Source organism: Schistocerca nitens, chromosome 9, assembly GCF_023898315.1.
Source record: "Schistocerca nitens isolate TAMUIC-IGC-003100 chromosome 9, iqSchNite1.1, whole genome shotgun sequence".
NCBI lineage: Eukaryota > Metazoa > Arthropoda > Insecta > Orthoptera > Acrididae > Schistocerca > Schistocerca nitens.
The window spans coordinates 493,283,167-493,300,807 of record NC_064622.1 but is presented as its reverse complement, the minus strand read 5'-3'; the positions used below and the strand labels follow the sequence as shown (position 1 = coordinate 493,300,807).

The window sequence follows — 17,641 nt, the reverse complement described above, 5'->3', positions numbered from 1 at the left end:
CTGTCAGTCATATCTAAACATGTTGGGGATCCCATATCACTCCAACTGCACACGTCCCACACTGTTACAGAGCCTCCACCAGCTTGAACAGTCCCCTTCTGACATGCATGGTCCATGAAGTCATGAGGTTGTCTCCATACCCGTACACATCCATCCGCTCGATACAATTTGAAATGAGACTTGTCTGACCAGGGAACGTGTTTCCAGTCATCAAAAGTCCAATGTCAATGTTGACGGCCCAGGTGAGGCGTAAAGCTTTGTATTGTGCAGTCATCAAGGGTACACGAGTGGGTCTTTGGCTCCAAAAGCCCATATTGGTGATGTGTTTTAATGGTTCAGACGTTGACATGTGTTCATGGCCCAGCATTGAAACTTGGACAGCTGGCGGAAGGGTTGCACTTCTGTCATGTTGAACGATTCTCTTCAGTTGTTGTTCGTCCTGTTCTTGTGGGATCTTTGTCCGGCTGCAGTGATGTCAGAGATTTGATGTTTTATTGGATTCCTGATATTCATGGTACATTCTTGAAATGGTCGTACGGGAAAATTCCCACTTCATCGCTACCTCGGAGATGCTGTGTCCCGAGTATAGCACTACATTCAAACTCACTTAAATCTTGACAGCCTGCCATTGTAGCAGCAGTAACAGACCTAACAACTGCGCCAGACACTTGTTGTTGTATATAAGTATTGCTGGTTACAGTGCCATACTCTGCCTGTTTATATATCTTTGTATTTGAAGACAAATGCCTATACAAGTTTCTTTGGCACTTCAGTGTACAACAGAGGTCAAAACAGTATCAGGTAATTTTTATGGTGTAACAGCAGTACTAGGTAACAACAAGGGATTCATTTTATTAAAATGAAAAGTACAAAATGCATGACAACATGAGTGACATAAAGAGATATTGTTGTTGTTGTGGTCCTCAGTCCTGAGACTGGTTTGATGCAGCTCTCCATGCTACTCTATCCTGTGCAAGCTTCTTCATCTCCCAGTACCTACTGCAACCTACATCCTTCTGAATCTGCTTAGTGTATTGATCTCTTGGTCTCCCTCTACGATTTTTACCCTCCACGCTGCCCTCCAATGCTAAATTTGTGATCCCTTGATGCCTCAAAACATGTCCTACCAACCGATCCCTTCTTCTAGTCAAGTTGTGCCACAAACTTCTCTTCTCTCCAATCCTATTCAATACCTCCTCATTAGTTACGTGATCTACCCACCTTATCTTCAGCATTCTTCTGTAGCACCACATTTCGAAAGCTTCTATTCTCTTCTTGTCCAAACTAGTTATCGTCCATGTCTCACTTCCATACATGGCTACACTCCATACAAATACTTTCAGAAACGACTTCCTGACACCTAAATCTATACTCGATGTTAACAAATTTCTCTTCTTGAGAAACGCTTTCCTTGCCATTGCCAGTCTACATTTTATATCCTCTCTACTTCGACCATCATCGGTTATTTTACTCCCTAAATAGCAAAACTCCTTTACTACTTTAAGTGTCTCATTTCCTAATCTAATTCCCTCAGCATCACCCGACTTAATTTTACTACATTCCATTATCCTCGTTTTGCTTTTGTTGATGTTCATCTTATATCCTCCTTTCAAGACACTGTCCATTCCATTCAACTGCTCTTCCAAGTCCTTTGCTGTCTCTGACAGAATTACAATGTCATCGGCGTACCTCAAAGTTTTTACTTCTTCTCCATGAATTTTAATACCTACTCCGAATTTTTCTTTTGTTTCCTTTACTGCTTGCTCAATATACAGATTGAATAACATTGGGGAGAGGCTACAACCCTGTCTCACTCCTTTCCCAACCACTGCTTCCCTTTCATGCCCCTCGACTCTTATAACTGCCATCTGGTTTCTGTACAAATTGTAAATAGCCTTTCGCTCCCTGTATTTTACCCCTGCCACCTTCAGAATTTGAAAGAGAGTATTCCAGTCAACATTGTCAAAAGCTTTCTCTAAGTCTACAAATGCTAGAAACGTAGGTTTGCCTTTTCTTAATCTTTCTTCCAAGATAAGTCGTAAGGTCAGTATTGCCTCACGTGTTCCAACATTCCTACGGAATCCAAACTGATCTTCCCCGAGGTCAGCTTCTACCAGTTTTTCCATTCGTCTGTAAAGAATTCGTGTTAGTATTTTGCAGCTGTGACTTATTAAACTGATAGTTCGGTAATTTTCACATCTGTCAACACCTGCTTTCTTTGGGATTGGAATTATTATATTCTTCTTGAAGTCTGAGGGTATTTCGCCCGTCTCATACATCGTGCTCACCAGATGGTAGAGTTTTGTCATGACTGGCTCTCCCGAGGCCATCAGTAGTTCTAGTGGAATGTTGTCTACTCCCGGGGCCTTGTTTCGACTCAGGTCTTTCAGTGCTCTGTCAAACTCTTCACGCAGTATCTTATCTCCCATTTCATCTTCATCTACATCCTCTTCCATTTCCATAATATTGTCCTCAAGAACATCTCCCTTGTATAAACCCTCTATATACTCCTTCCACCTTTCTACCTTCCCTTCTTTGCTTAGAACTGGGTTTCCATCTGAGCTCTTGATATTCATACAAGTGGTTCTCTTCTCTCCAAAGGTCTCTTTAATTTTCCTGTAGGCAGTATCTATCTTACCCCTAGTGAGACAAGCCTCTACATCCTTACATTTGTCCTCTAGCCATCCCTGCTTAGCCATTTTGCACTTCCTGTCGATCTCATTTTTGAGACGTTTGTATTCCTTTTTGCCTGCTTCATTTACTGCATTTTTATATTTTCTCCTTTCATCAATTAAATTCAATATTTCTTCTGTTACCCAAGGATTTCTATTAGCCCTCGTCTTTTTACCTACTTGATCGTCTGCTGCCTTCACCACTTCATCCCTCAGAGCTACCCATTCTTCTTCTACTGTATTTCTTTCCCCCATTCCTGTCAATTGTTCCCTTATGCTCTCCCTGAAACTCTCTACAACCTCTGGTTCTTTCAGTTTATCCAGGTCCCATCTCCTTAAATTCCCACCTTTTTGCAGTTTCTTCAGTTTCAATCTGCAGTTCATAACCAATAGATTGTGGTCAGAATCCACATCTGCCCCAGGAAATGTCTTACAATTTAAAACCTGGTTCCTAAATCTCTGTCTTACCATTATATAATCTATCTGAAACCTGTCAGTATCTCCTGGCTTCTTCCATGTATACAGCCTCCTTTCATGATTCTTGAACCAAGTGTTAGCTATGATTAAGTTATGCTCTGTGCAAAATTCTACAAGGCGGCTTCCTCTTTCATTCCTTCCCCCAATCCATATTCACCTACTATGTTTCCTTCTCTCCCTTTTCCTACTGACGAATTCCAGTCACCCATGACTATTAAATTTTCGTCTCCCTTCACTACCTGAATAATTTCTTTTATCTCGTCATACATTTCATCTATTTCTTCATCATCTGCAGAGCTAGTTGGCATATATACTTGTACTACTGTAGTAGGCATGGGCTTTGTGTCTATCTTGGCCACAATAATGCGTTCACTATGCTGTTTGTAGTAGCTAACCCGCACTCCTATTTTTTTATTCATTATTAAACCTACTCCTGCATTACCCCTATTTGATTTTGTATTTATAACCCTGTAATCACCTGACCAAAAGTCTTGTTCCTCCTGCCACCGAACTTCACTAATTCCCACTATATCTAACTTTAACCTATCCATTTCCCTTTTTAAATTTTCTAACCTACCTGCCCGATTCAGGGATCTGACATTCCACGCTCCGATCCGTAGAACGCCAGTTTTCTTTCTCCTGATAACGACGTCCTCTTGAGTAGTCCCCGCCCGGAGATCCGAATGGGGGACTATTTTACCTCCGGAATATTTTACCCAAGAGGACGCCATCATCATTTAATCATACAGTAAAGCTGCATGTCCTCGGGAAAAATTACGGCTGTAGTTTCCCCTTGCTTTCAGCCGTTCGCAGTACCAGCACAGCAAGGCCGTTTTGGTTAATGTTACAAGGCCAGATCAGTCAATCATCCAGACTGTTGCCCCTGCAACTACTGAAAAGGCTGCTGCCCCTCTTCAGGAACCACATGTTTGTCTGGCCTCTCAACAGATACCCCTCCGTTGTGGTTGCACCTACGGTACGGCCATCTGTATCGCTGAGGCACGCAAGCCTCCCCACCAACGGCAAGGTCCATGGTTCATGGGGGGGAAAGAGATATTATAAAAGAAAAAAAATAATAATTGCATTTAGCTCTGTAGCCAGTTGCTAACCAACTGCAAACATAAAAGTGAAATATGTAAGTTTTCGGCATGTATCATACTTTTATACATTCAATGTACCATTGCTTGACATCCACTTACAGAAGTGTATGTATCTTAACTAACTTTGTATCATACTCTATCAAATGATTGGTGCTCCCACTCTTAGTAGAAAAACTTTACATAATCTGGCTTTACACAATTTCTTGGATGCATTGGTGAAATTTAGTCATAGTAGTCATCCACATGTAGGTGGTAGCATTGCCTGAAGTCTTAAGTTCATATCGGTAGAAGGAAGCCATTGCAACTTAACTGTCTTCATAATGCAAGGCATACTAATAATATTTATATATCTCTGTATTGTACATGCAGTACATATAGTGGATTGAATCCTTTTAATATTCAAAGGCTATTGGTAATTAGTAAACTGTAGTTCATCCGATAATTACATTGCTAGTGCACTTGTTTACATTTGTGGACTTCCATATCATGTGAACCTTACAACTCACCATATAGTGGAGATGTTGAGTCGCAGATAGGAACAACAAAAAGATTGTGCATATTTGCGACTCAACATATCTGCTATATGGTAAGTAGCAGTCTATCCTTTTCATGATATTGTCATTATTTCATCCTGGATTTTCCATTGTTTGATTTTAAACACAGCAACATCTTGGTCTCAAAGCATAATGTAAAAGTTTATATTGCAATAATTACTCTCTTACCTTACTACAGATTTCTGTCATTATACATCATCCAGGGGAATTGTTCAGTCATATTGTTTCTCCTGCTACACCCTGTTTTTTGAGGCCTCAGACACCTTTCTACTTTGGCCCTGAATGTTGATTTCATTTTTTGCTAGCACTAGTTGGCGGTAGTATATATTACATATTATATTTTGTTCTGGAGAATAGTTAAGTCATATTGTTTTTCCTATTGCATCCTGTTACAACCTTTATCTCAAGCAATCAGTGTTTTCCCTGTTATGTCCTGTTCCCCACAGTTGTTTAATGAACAAGTCAGAGCATATGGACTATCAGACCAATTGTGTGATTGGATTGAAAGAGTTCCTAGGTCGCAGAACGCAGCATATCATTCTCAATGGAGAGAAGTCTTCCGAAGTAAGAGTGATTTCGGGTCTGCCACAGGGGAGTGTCGTAGGACTGTTGGTATTCACAATATACATAAATGACCTTGTGGGTAACATCAGAAGTTCACTGAGGCTTTTTCGGGATGATACTGTGGTGTATTGAGAGGTAGTAACAATGGAAAATAGTACTGAAATGCAGGAGGATCTGCAACGAATTGACACATGGTGCAGGGATTGGCAGTTGAATCTCAGTGTAGGCAAGTGTAATGTGCTGCGAATACATAGAAAGAAAGATCCTTTATCATTTAGCTACAATATAGCAGGTCAGCAACTGGAAGCAGTTAATTCCATAAATTATCTGGGAGTGGTCATTATGAGTGATTTAAAATGGAATGATCATATAAAGTTGATCGTCAGTAAAGTAGATGCCAGACTGAGATTCATTGGAAGAATCCTAAGGAAATGCAATCCGAAAACAAAGGAAGTAGGTTACAGTACACTTGTTCGCCCACTGCTTGAATATTGCTCACCAGTGTGGGATCCGTACCAGATAGAGTTGATAGAAGAGATAGAGAAGATCTAACGGAGAGCAGCGCGCTTTGTTACAGGATCATTTAGTAATCGCGAAAGCTTTATGGAGATGATAGATAAACTCCGGTGGAAGACTTTGCAGGAGAGACGCTCAGGAGTAGCTCGGTACAGGCTTTTGTTGAAGTTTTGAGAACATACCTTCACCAAGGAGTCAAGCAGTATATTGCTCCCTCCTATGTATATCTCACGAAGAGACCATGAGGATAAAATCAGAGAGATTTGAGCTCACACAGAGGCGTACCGACAATCTTTCTTTCCATGAACAATAAGAGACTGGAATAGAAGGGAGAACCGTTAGAGGTACTCAAAGTACCCTCCGCCACACACAGTCAGGTGGCTTACGGAGTATGGATGTAGATGTATAACGTAACTGTGGGTGACTTTATTACTTTTGCCTTGGATGATAAATATGATCTTTATGCGAGTTGGTTGCTGGTAATATATATATCACTTATTGATAAGCTGTATATACCTGAGGAAGTTCAGAGTACATCCTGGTATGACGCAGACCTGGGGCAACTTTCTACTGTGATCATAAATAATTGATTTTATTTTTACAAGTGCTAGTTGCTAGTAGTATTGATGTCAATTATTTAAATTTTAATTACATTTATGTCTTGTTTCTTAAATTGTTATTACAGCATGTAGATTTTACGTAAGTTGTATAGCTAGCTGCTAATGGCACCTAGAAGTCTTCACCTCAAGAAACGTGGTGGTGGTTTAGAATCATAACAATGTATCTACAAAATGTGTGTTTAGGGATAAAGAAAAAGAAGTTTTGCAACAATATAAGTACTCTCACTGTTACCAGCTAAGTTCTCATCTCTGATAATCAATGTGCGTCATGGTAGGTGATGTGTTTACATTCATTTAACATTGTCCCAGATTTACATTAAGACAGTGGTGAAGCAGATATGTCAAAATGGCAAATTTTGTTTATACATTGTTACGGTTCTAAACCCACGGTATCAAAACCTAGTGACCATTGTCCCTATTTCACTGCAGTACTGACCACGTTTTTATACTATGTATTTGCCAAATATTGTGTTTCTTGGATGTTGTAATCTGCGTAAATTGCCATACTATTCACAGCAACATATATATGATGATCTGTGTTACTAAAAAATATAAATACTGATTGTGTCAGATATTAAGCTGTAACAGCATAACACCTTCGGTAAGATTTAATCATTTTAGTGGAAGTTCCATATCCAAAAATTGTTTTATTTTCACTGCCTCTTTTCAACATTAATGTATATTTCAGTTTTATGACAATCATTCAATTACACTGCCTACAAACAATGAAAGGCTGTTTTTGATTATGCCATGTATGGATGTTGTCATTTTAAGAAAGATTTTACTGATTTGTGAAGCCAAATGGTACCAACACTAATCAGGAATGTTTTATCATATGTACTCTGTTATTAATTCATATATATACTCTTGCTCCCTGCTAGAGTATAATGTGCAGTTTTGTAAGCTGATGTATCCTGAATGAGATTTTCACTCTGCAGCAGTGTGTGCACTGATATGAAACTTACTGGCAGATTAAAACTGTGTGCCGGACCGAGACTCGAGACCTTTGCCTTTCGCAGGCAAATGCTGTATGTTGCTAACTTGAAAACATCTGTTTTATGACTTAGATCTGAAGATGGCTATGGCTAGATTGTTAGCCAAAACTAGTAATCAGTCCCAATAAGGATGATTTCATGTGCCCATCTTGACTTCATAGGTTTTCAATACGTAACAAAAAAAAAGTTTACAACGGATCATGTGTCTCCTGCTTGAAAATGTCAACAAACTTGATAAAAGTATTGAAACTAGATTCTTCCACAGAAGTGAAAAGTTTCTTTCCTCAGAGATTGAATTTGTAATAGGGGTCTTAACACTTTCACTGCTACAGATGTGCTCTTTGCATTCCGTGCTGAGGGTGATTTTTGTTACAGTAGTACTGGTCACCAAATACTGGTGTCTTCACTCAATAAAGAATTGAATTTCTTTACGTTATCCATTGTACTTTCTGTGCTGCACCAAATTAAACAGAACTTAGCACAAAATTTTAGGAGAGTTTTCAGAGGTAAAAACGCATTGCATAAACTTTGGTTGTGGTTGATTTTTAGCTCATACATTGCAGTGAATGAAATGTAGATAGGACACCAAAATTTTATTTAAAATTCAGAGTAGAACAATATATTACTTCATTCTCAACTTACTGGGTTTTATATCCAACTGGTGGTCCTGAGCGACGTGCCCGTTCACGCCCCCACAAATCGTTCATAACAATCGTCGTATCACATAAATGATTCAAGTTACTGAAATGAAGTTTTTCCCAGATGATAGCATGCAATGAGATAAGTATGTTGTGTGATAAATACTCAAAACTTTTTTATACACCATAAAATGGAAATAACTTGTCCGCAATAGTGAGAGGTCTGCAGGTCAGGATGCCTGCAGATATCCCTAGCACTGTAGGAAAACCCAGGTGGCATGCACATCCACAGCATCTGGGGAATGGCATCGCAGGATGTGTATACATGCCCACAACAGTGAAAGGCTCAGCCAGTGGGAGTTGCAATGAGTGCACTCATTATCGCATCTTCTTACACTGAGGTCTGCTGTAAAACTACATCAGATAATACTTCGCACCTTAGGGAACACAGAGAAGAATTACACCTATACCAAGAATGGAAATTCCTGGCTGGAATGATACACAAAATGTAGGAAACTCAACCATTCACCTGTAGCTGACTGATGTATGTGCCTAGAAACAAGCAACAGGAAACTATTCATACTAGCATCTGATGTTTTGCACTTTCTCAAGTGGAAATACATTCGCACACACCACCCAAATGCACATGCCCGTAGCCAAAACGAGTCTCACAGGTGTGTTTATTTAGGTGTGTGGGGTTGTGTGTTTGTGTGAATGTGTGTACTTCCACTGGAGAAATATCAAAAGCTCAAAAGGTAATATGAATAATTTTCTGTTGCATGTTTCTGTACGCCACATATCTTTCAACTATAAGTGAGTGGTTGCCTTTATTTTATGTATTACTCCAATATCAATATTTTGTCAGACAAAAAGTTTTCTGCAAACATTACTGTGTCACTTGACAGCTAAAACTGTAGAAAAATCATTCTACCAGTTACTCAGCTATTTATTTACAAAAGTGGAAAATATTACTTAAGAGTACCAAGTAATTAATTTACCAAAACAAAAATGGATCTAGCAAGCCTATTGTAGATAGTATATAAGCACACTTACAGATCAGTTAATTTCACTTGCTTTTGAGCTTTTACTTTTTAAGTCCCAGCATCTTTACGTTAATCCATACAGCACCAGCAGCCTGTTGCTGCACATAAAATATTAAAAATTTGTAGTCTTGGCATGAAGAAGCACAATCTTTATTATTAGCTAGTGCTAGACAGGTATTCAGTGATGAGCAAAACCCTTTCTAATTTATTAATGTGGTAAGGGTGCAATGAACTGTAAAGTAGATGTTAAAAATTTCCTGTATGTGAAGTTCAGGTCGCCATTATAACTTTTTTGTGAAAACTGTGAGATAAAGTCATAAGGAGTGTTTTGTATTAACATGTAATTTAATTATCAATCTCTTTGATGTGATGATTACACAGAATAATGGTCACAGAATATATAAATAACAAGTGTATCACATGTAGTGTCAATTGACACCACACAGATATTTGGTCGTCACCGTACATACTCATCTGGCTCTGTCACTGTGCCGTCAATACCTGTATTACTGTGTTTCTGTATTGCCTTCCAGTAACATTTGCAAGTAACCTCTAGACATCTGGACTGCCATTGGCCACTGTGTGTCTGTTGCTGGTGTAGCTCTTGGGTTTGATTGACACAAGATGTTTTAGGATTCCTTTGAATGTGAAATTTCCTCTGACTTGCATTTTCTATAATTTTGAGCATATTTAAGGGATGTATCGGGTCACATCTTTCATTATTTTGTTATTTTCAGTTTAATACCAATTTTCACATGCATTTCAATGAATATTGTCGCACTTAATGTCCCAGTAGTGCTCAAAAGTTGCTCTCTGTGACACCCAAATCAATATCCTAGCTAAATCCTTCTCTGTGCTACACCAATTTGTAACTTTACACAAAAATAATTCATAAAAATTGTGTGTGCGCACCTACACTGGTATGATTACATCTCTGGTGAAACAAGTACTGCATGACAACATGTACGGACTTGATCTGTTCATTATGTGCTCATCCATTGCTTCCACATTATTGGTCTCATAGTTATTACCAACTCAGATCTGATGTTATTGTTAGTATCACACAATAAAATTTGAATGATAACCACTGTAATAGCAAGTGTAAACACGTTTTCACATAAAGTCATTGACCTGAAGGTTGATTTGAATACCACAGTGGTTTACTAGACTTGGGTCTTATTAGAGGTGGTTTGCTGTTACCTTCCTCTGACCTTTGGACTCTTACCCAGCCAATTACTAAGTTACCCTCAGTTTAATGTGGATTGTGAACCATGAAGTGATCATTCTTTTAAAAGATTGTCTTGCTTTCGGTGCCATGCTCCTCTTTCCTGTAGGCTCTAAACATATAATAGCCACAACTTCTGACTAATGTACACCGATCAACCAGAACATTATGGCCACTGACCTACTATCAATATAAACCTGTCCAAGTGATATCATTGGCACCTGGCAAGGAATGACTGCTAGTCAGACACTTGTGTGGTGCACGTAGTATCCGTGAGCATGCTGTCCTTGTGTAGAATGAGGAAGGCATGTGATCTATCTGAATTTGACCAAGGGCAGATTGTGATGACCCAGAGGCTTAGGAAACAGCACGACTTGTCGTGTGTTTGACGAGTGCTGTGGAGAGTGTCTTCAATGTATGGCAAAACCGAGGTGTAACTACGTCCAGACATCATTACAGATGTAGGCTGGACAGTCTGTTAAAGAGAACATGCGGTGTACTGTGGTGGAACTAACATCAGACTTTAATGCCGGGTGGTTTACAAGTGTGTGTGAACACACAGTGCACCGAACACCCCTAACGATGGGCCATTTGCCAATCTTAATGCCATGATATAGGCAACTAAAAAACTGAAAATGGCATGTGACTATCAGCACTGGGAATTAGTGCTGTGGCAGAGCATTGCAAGGTCTGATGAATCCCAATACCTTCATTGCCGTGCCGATGGGAGGGCACATGTCAGTCATCTCCCAAGGGAACAGTTCCTTGACACCTGTACTGCAGGATGGAGACAAGTTGACGACAGCTCCATTACGCTCCAGTGAAGATTCACTTGGGCATTCATGGGTACAGTGGAGCTCGTGCAAGGCACCACGGTGGCCAAGGAGTATCGTGCACTGGTTGCAGATCACGTACACCCCTTCATGGCAATAAAGTTTCTCGATGGCAGTGGCATTTTTGAACAAAATAATGGGCCGTGTCAAAAGGCCAGAAGTACGATGGATTGGTTCGAGGAACAAAGTGGTGAGTTCCAATTGATGTGCTGGTCCCCTATCTCACAGGATCTGAACCGATCGAACACATGTGGGCTGTGATTGAGCAGCTCATCAGCACCCTCCACAGAATTTACAGAAATTAGCTGACTATTGTGAGCTGATGTGGCGCCATCTCTCTCCAGTGACCTATCAAGGCCTCATTGTTTCCTTGCCACTATGCATCACTGCTATTATCCATCCCAAAGTTGGACATACCAGCTATTAGGTAGACGGTTGTAATGTTTTGGCTTGATCAGTGTACATGGTGAAATGTGAGTGCAGTACACCATAGTTTCATGTATTTGGCATAGAAGCTGAATTTCGGCCTAAAAATATTTTTAACGAATATTGTCTTCTGTCAAATTTTCTGCAGTTTGACTCTCAGTAACACACACGAGAAATGACACAAAAGAATGTCTGAAAGTTATATCTAATTAAAATAATGAGAAAGATACATACACTTATAGAACCTGTTGGCATTGATCAGAATTAGTTGCGCATAAAACATCACACTAAAACAAAAATTACATCAGTGAATAGAAAGTTATATGGCTCAGTCCCTTCAAAGAATTTTCATCGATGCCTACAACACCATCATCATCTTACATGTTTTACTGAAACTTGATATGGCCGGGAGAGCGGTGTGCTAACCACATGCCCCTCCATATCCGCATCCCGTGACACCTGTGGGTGAGGTCGGCCGGTGTGGCCAAGCGGTTCTAGGCGCTACAGTCTGGAACCGCGCGACCGCTATGGTCGCAGGTTCGAATCCTGTCTCGGGCATGGATGTGTGTGATGTCCTTAGGTTAGTTAGGTTTAAGTAGTTCTAAGTTCTAGGGGACTGATGACCTCAGAAGTTAAGTCCCATAGTGCTCAGAGCCATTTGAACCATTTTGTGGGGTGAGGATGATACGGTGGCAGCTCGGTACTGTTGGGCTTGCATGGCCTGTTCGGGAGGAGTTTAGTTTTTGATCCATATTGGCACATACATATGTGGGGATATTGCAATGTATCACAATATTAAACCTAGGAACAAAGGCACATTGCTAGACACTAAAAGTCCGCAGGAAAGATTTGTCATTCTACATGCTTTGAACGAAAAGGAAAGTTGCCACTCACCACATAGCGGAGATGCCGAGTTGCAGATAGGCACAACAAAGAGAGTGTCACAAATAGCTTTCGGCCCATAAGGCCTTTGTCAAAAGTAGATTCCCCCCCCACACACACACCTGCACACACAACTGCAGTCTCTCTCTCTCTCTCTCTCTCTCTGTCTCTGTGTGTGTGTGTGTGTGTGTGTGTGTGTGTGTGTGTGTTTTTGTCCATTTTTGACAAAGGCCTTACAGGCCAGAAGCTTTATTTGTGACAGGCTTTTTCTTGCACCTTTCTGCGACTCAGCATCTCCGCCATATGGTGAGTGGCAACTTTCCTTTTCATAATATAGTTACAGTCGATCCTGGATTTTCCATTGTTTGATATGTGCTTTGAATGTTAGGATGACTACGCAGTGCTCTTTGAACAGTTTCCAGTAGGGACATGTTTGTGTAATGCTTCCATGTTGTCACTGGAGTGACTTAATCAAGTATTTTCATATTCAATAAATTGAAATGCGAGGGAGGAAAGTAGTATTTATTGGGTGTCAACTGTGTTGCTGGTTGTAATACTTCCAGATGCTATCTGATGTTGGCTACAAAATAACATGTATACCGAATGCTGTTCAACTATGCATTTTATTTGAACATAAGGAATGTAATGTTTCCTGATTATGAACATTACATAATTTGTGGTTGTGCTAGAGTAAATTTTCAACATGTGTGTGACATTTCTGCTTGTATTGAGCTTACATAGACTTTTTGCGAGATTTAAATTTGTTGTTGTTGTTATGTTAACTAAAGTGTACACTGCAGTGTGTGTTAAAATATTTATTTTTAATGTGCAGATGTGAGGAAGGAGTGTACTTTATTTAAACATCATCTGTGGTTTTACAGCTGTGGACCGTTCCCATGAATCGTCACTTTCTGATGCTCGTGATGCCTTCATCAATGTTGCTATTGATGTGCTGTCTGCGTACAGATTGGCACAGGGTTCAGCAGCAGCTAGTGGAGGACTTGTTGCACCATTCAGCTTAAGATTGTTGCCTCTCTACATTCTTGCACTTCTAAAATATGTGAGTAGAAAATTCTTTGTTGACTAGTAAGTGGTTATGACCTGTGTGTTTTGTAATAATTCCAACCAAAAATTGCACAGAGTTCAGTGCAGTGATGCGTAATGTAGATTTTATGTTTAACACTACAAAAATAAACAAAATCTGTCCAAACAGTTGCATGGAATGGCAACGCAAAAAAATGTGTAAGATCGTATGCTTTCAGAATTAGATGTCTCCTCCTGGCAGGGTATGAGAGAGAGAGAGAGATAGAGAGAGAGAGAGAGAGAGAGAGAGAGAGAGAGAGAGAGAGAGAGAAGATGGCGAATAGCAGATGACTGTACATAAGTTATGAACAAATTAAAAATAGGGAGGAAACGGAGAACAAGAAAAATTTGAGAGCGTAAAATAAATGAATGTAACAGGAACACAATAAAACAAAAAAGAGGAAGTAGAATCTTTCCTTTTAATTTATTTTTACCTTCTCTCTATAAATCTCTGCCTTTCCAATTATTCTCACTTTCCGTTTCACATTTTCAGTTTTTCAAGTATTGTCAAGCCTCATCAATCCATTGTGGCACTCTTAATCCTGTATGTCTCTTTGGAGCCGAGATCCTCCTTGCCCCCCCCCCCCCCCCCCTCCTCCCCCAATATCCTATTAATGTCTGCTGTGCTGTGAATCACTCAGTTTTTCTCTGTAAGTATTTTAATTTTCGGCCTGTTGATTTTATATTTACATTTGTCTGGCATGTATATAATGGGGTAGAGAAAGTGAAATTGTGCCTCGTTGTTTCACTTCTTTATGGTAGCAATTGTTCATTATTGCTCCTAAGTGTAAAATTTTGTGTTTGTTTGTTTTGTGTGCAATTTTGTGTGCAATATAATGGGTATTTGGAATTCTTCTACTGTGCAAATGTAATGTTATTTCTCACAGAGAAAAAACATTTTCTGTCATCTGTCACTTCTTAAATGAGTTGTGTTAAGTGTGATATGTTTGGAGACTTTGGTCTCATTCACAAGTATTACATTTGCTTATAAATAACTCTTATTTATCCAGAAACTTACGTGCCCACCTTGAGCAAAATACATTTTGCTTTTCTTTGCGTTTTGTTTCTGATTTTTTGTATTCATCACTTGTCAGAATTTAATAATTGTGTAATACACATGAAGCAAAGCATAAAGTTCTGTATCTCATTTGCAAGAAATGCATTTCACCTAGCAAATATAAAAGAAAAACCACTACAAAAGGGGAACAAATTCTCAAAAAGTGCCATGCATAGTACAATAAAATGTTTTTTTAGAAGTTAATGATATTGTAATTTGTTTGTGTGAGACAGTATTAGTTTCCGTCAAAATGAAAGAATCGGTCTGTGCAGTCATTACATCTGTAAAGATTCTAGGTGGTCGTTATAATCTTCAGTGTGCTGCTGCTTCTAAGTTTTTGAATGTATCAGTTACTTATATATACTATAACTGGATTTTGAATTTCATGCAAAGCAGCTTACTAATCTCTATAAAACAACTGTTCACCTCTGTATGTGCTTAGTTGAATATGTTTCTGTAGATAATGACCATTTATTCTGCACATATACTGAGAAAATTGGCATGCTGATGAAAGTTATAGGCCAAGCCAGAGGTCCCATGCTTTTGTGTCTGTATGTAATCTGCTGTGAAGCTGCTGATTATTGTTTGGCATAGACCCTCAGCATCTAGGCACCTAGTGTTTTCCACAGGTGTGACGTGATGTGGAGGAATATGTGGAATGCCACCTTCAGTATGAACATTTTGCTTAATTCGTATTGCCAGTATCCCAGTTTCTAAGGTTATCCATTATGTAGATCTGAATGGAATTCTGATAGAGTTTTATTCTGCTGTTACACTCCAAAGAAAGACGTATAATAACAGCAGTCAGTCTAACCTATGGTTGTAAGTTACAACAATGTGTTAACTTTTAGAAGTGGTGAAATGTTCTCATTTGCACACAGATTTTTTTTGTGCTCTGTGAGAGAGATTGTGTGCAAGTATGTGTATTGAGGAACAACATGTGGTAAAAGGGTAAAAGTGTGTAAAATATTTGGGTGTGTATCTGGAAGACAAGTTAAAATGGAGTCAACATGTGGATGAACTAATGAAGCTTTTTTTTAACTCTGTGTGTTGATGTAAAGACAGACAGTTGGTTTATTTTTCATACGAGGTTACCATATGTTCTGGAGATCAGGGAATTTCAAACAAGTCGTGCAAATATCAGGGAAATTTGAAAAAAAAAAGAAAAAAAACCCACTGGAAAATTCTCATTTAGTGAGATGTTGTGCATCGTTGCTGGCTGGGCACAGCTGAGTTGGTGTGCCGCTTCCATACTCCCTCATTCCTGCTGCTTCTCCCCTTCCTACCACTCCCTTAAGCTTGCAGTCAGCGCTGCCCCCAATTCTTGCCCCTAGCCTAGCAGCTGCTGACAAGATGTAGAGAGGCATGAAGAGTGGTTTGTTTGAATCTGATTCTCAGAGACTGTAGACGCAGCGCTCATGTGTGTATGAGTTGTCTCAATGATTGTGCGAATGTGTGTGTGCTCTCCATTTTCTGACGAAAGCTATGGCAAAAATTTACTTCTGAGAATGTGATTGTCTTTTCTACATGCCTGTCTGCAGTTCAGAGATCATCTTTACGGCTACCCATCCTCATTATTATTGATATTCAGAGTATTTGAACATGTTATCCGTTGCATGGATTGATTACCATGTTCTCATTTCATTAACATGCTGTCTGCGACTCATGAATAACTGGCCACATGAGTGGATTTCCATGAAGGGGCCAAAACTGCAGGCCATTTCTGTGGGTATCTCTAACAGATCAGGCCTGCCGATCAGAAGCCCTTCAATTCCCACTAATGTGCAGGCCTTACACGTCGAAGCTAGTTTCATTGATTTGTCTGCAGATCATCATCATCAGTCTGTTTCTGTGTGGCATTATGCAGCAGACCTTTATATTTTATCCATGACCCAGGATTGTGGTGCTCCTCAGCAGGCCAGATGCCATGGGTGATGGATTTCAGGAATTGCGACTGTCTCACCACAAGTACGTTGTACAATGTGGTGTTTTATAGACATTTTATTTATCCTAGTACATTTTGGCATTTCAAAAGTAGTTTATGTATTAGAAAGTATGGACAATAAGAAAGAAGAAAATTGTGTCGGTCACTGGCGGTTTGTACACTATGTACTCATACATTTATCAAAAGAAAAATCGCATAGTACCTGTAAAATAATAGATATAACACAGTGGGTAAAACTGAGAATAATGAACATAGTAGAACCAACATTTTGTTGGTGGTCACCTACAGTGTTGCTTTACACAATTCTTTCCCACCTTATACAATTCTTTCAAGGGGCCCGCTTTTTTCTGAGATTATTTCTAAAATCATTGAAGGTATTTTAAATCTGTCTTGCGACTCCAAAGAAGTACGTATTTCTATCATCTAATGTGTTTTGTTTTATTGAAATAAAATATCAGTGGTCTTAATGAAACAATATACCATTTGCCTTGCTTTCTCCATCTAAAAACAGTTCATTAAAAATAATTGTTGATCTTAGTACTTAAGGTCTTTGCTAACATCAGGAAACGCCATATGCTTGCAAGTTTTTTTAGATATGTCCTCATTTGCAGTGTTGTTTCTTGCACTGTAGCTACAAAGACAGATTGTTTGCTTATGTCTTAACTTACCCTTGAGATTTAAAATTTGTTGGGGGAAAAAGGCTGAAACTTGTCCGTAAATCAGGGAAATATCAAGGAATTTCACTTGAGGAAACTTGTGAAATCCTGTCATATTTTCACTCTGTGTTGTTATATGGAATTATACTGTTAGGGCAGTGCACCTCAATTAAATGAAGAATTTGTTCAGCAGAAGCAAACGGTAAAGATATTGGATAAAGCGGATAATTGTACATCTTGCAGAAGCCTTTTTAAGGATCCAAGAATCCATATGCTCGCTCCCCAGCACGTGTATTTTGTAACAGTTTTTGTTGCTGATAACAAAAATTGGTTTCAACTGATCTGTGATACATAC

At 39.3% G+C, this 17,641-nt stretch overlaps 1 protein-coding gene across 2 annotated transcripts in view; it reads left to right on the top strand.

Moving 5' to 3' along the window:
• LOC126202957 (protein transport protein Sec24A) overlaps positions 1 to 17,641 on the top strand; it is a 159,820-nt gene that overhangs the window by 119,703 nt on the left and 22,476 nt on the right. For both annotated transcript variants that reach the window (XM_049937077.1, XM_049937076.1), the window contains exon 17: positions 13,427 to 13,605. In XM_049937077.1, coding sequence (XP_049793034.1) covers positions 13,427 to 13,605 — 179 coding nt within the window. The remainder of the gene's footprint in view (positions 1 to 13,426; positions 13,606 to 17,641) is intronic.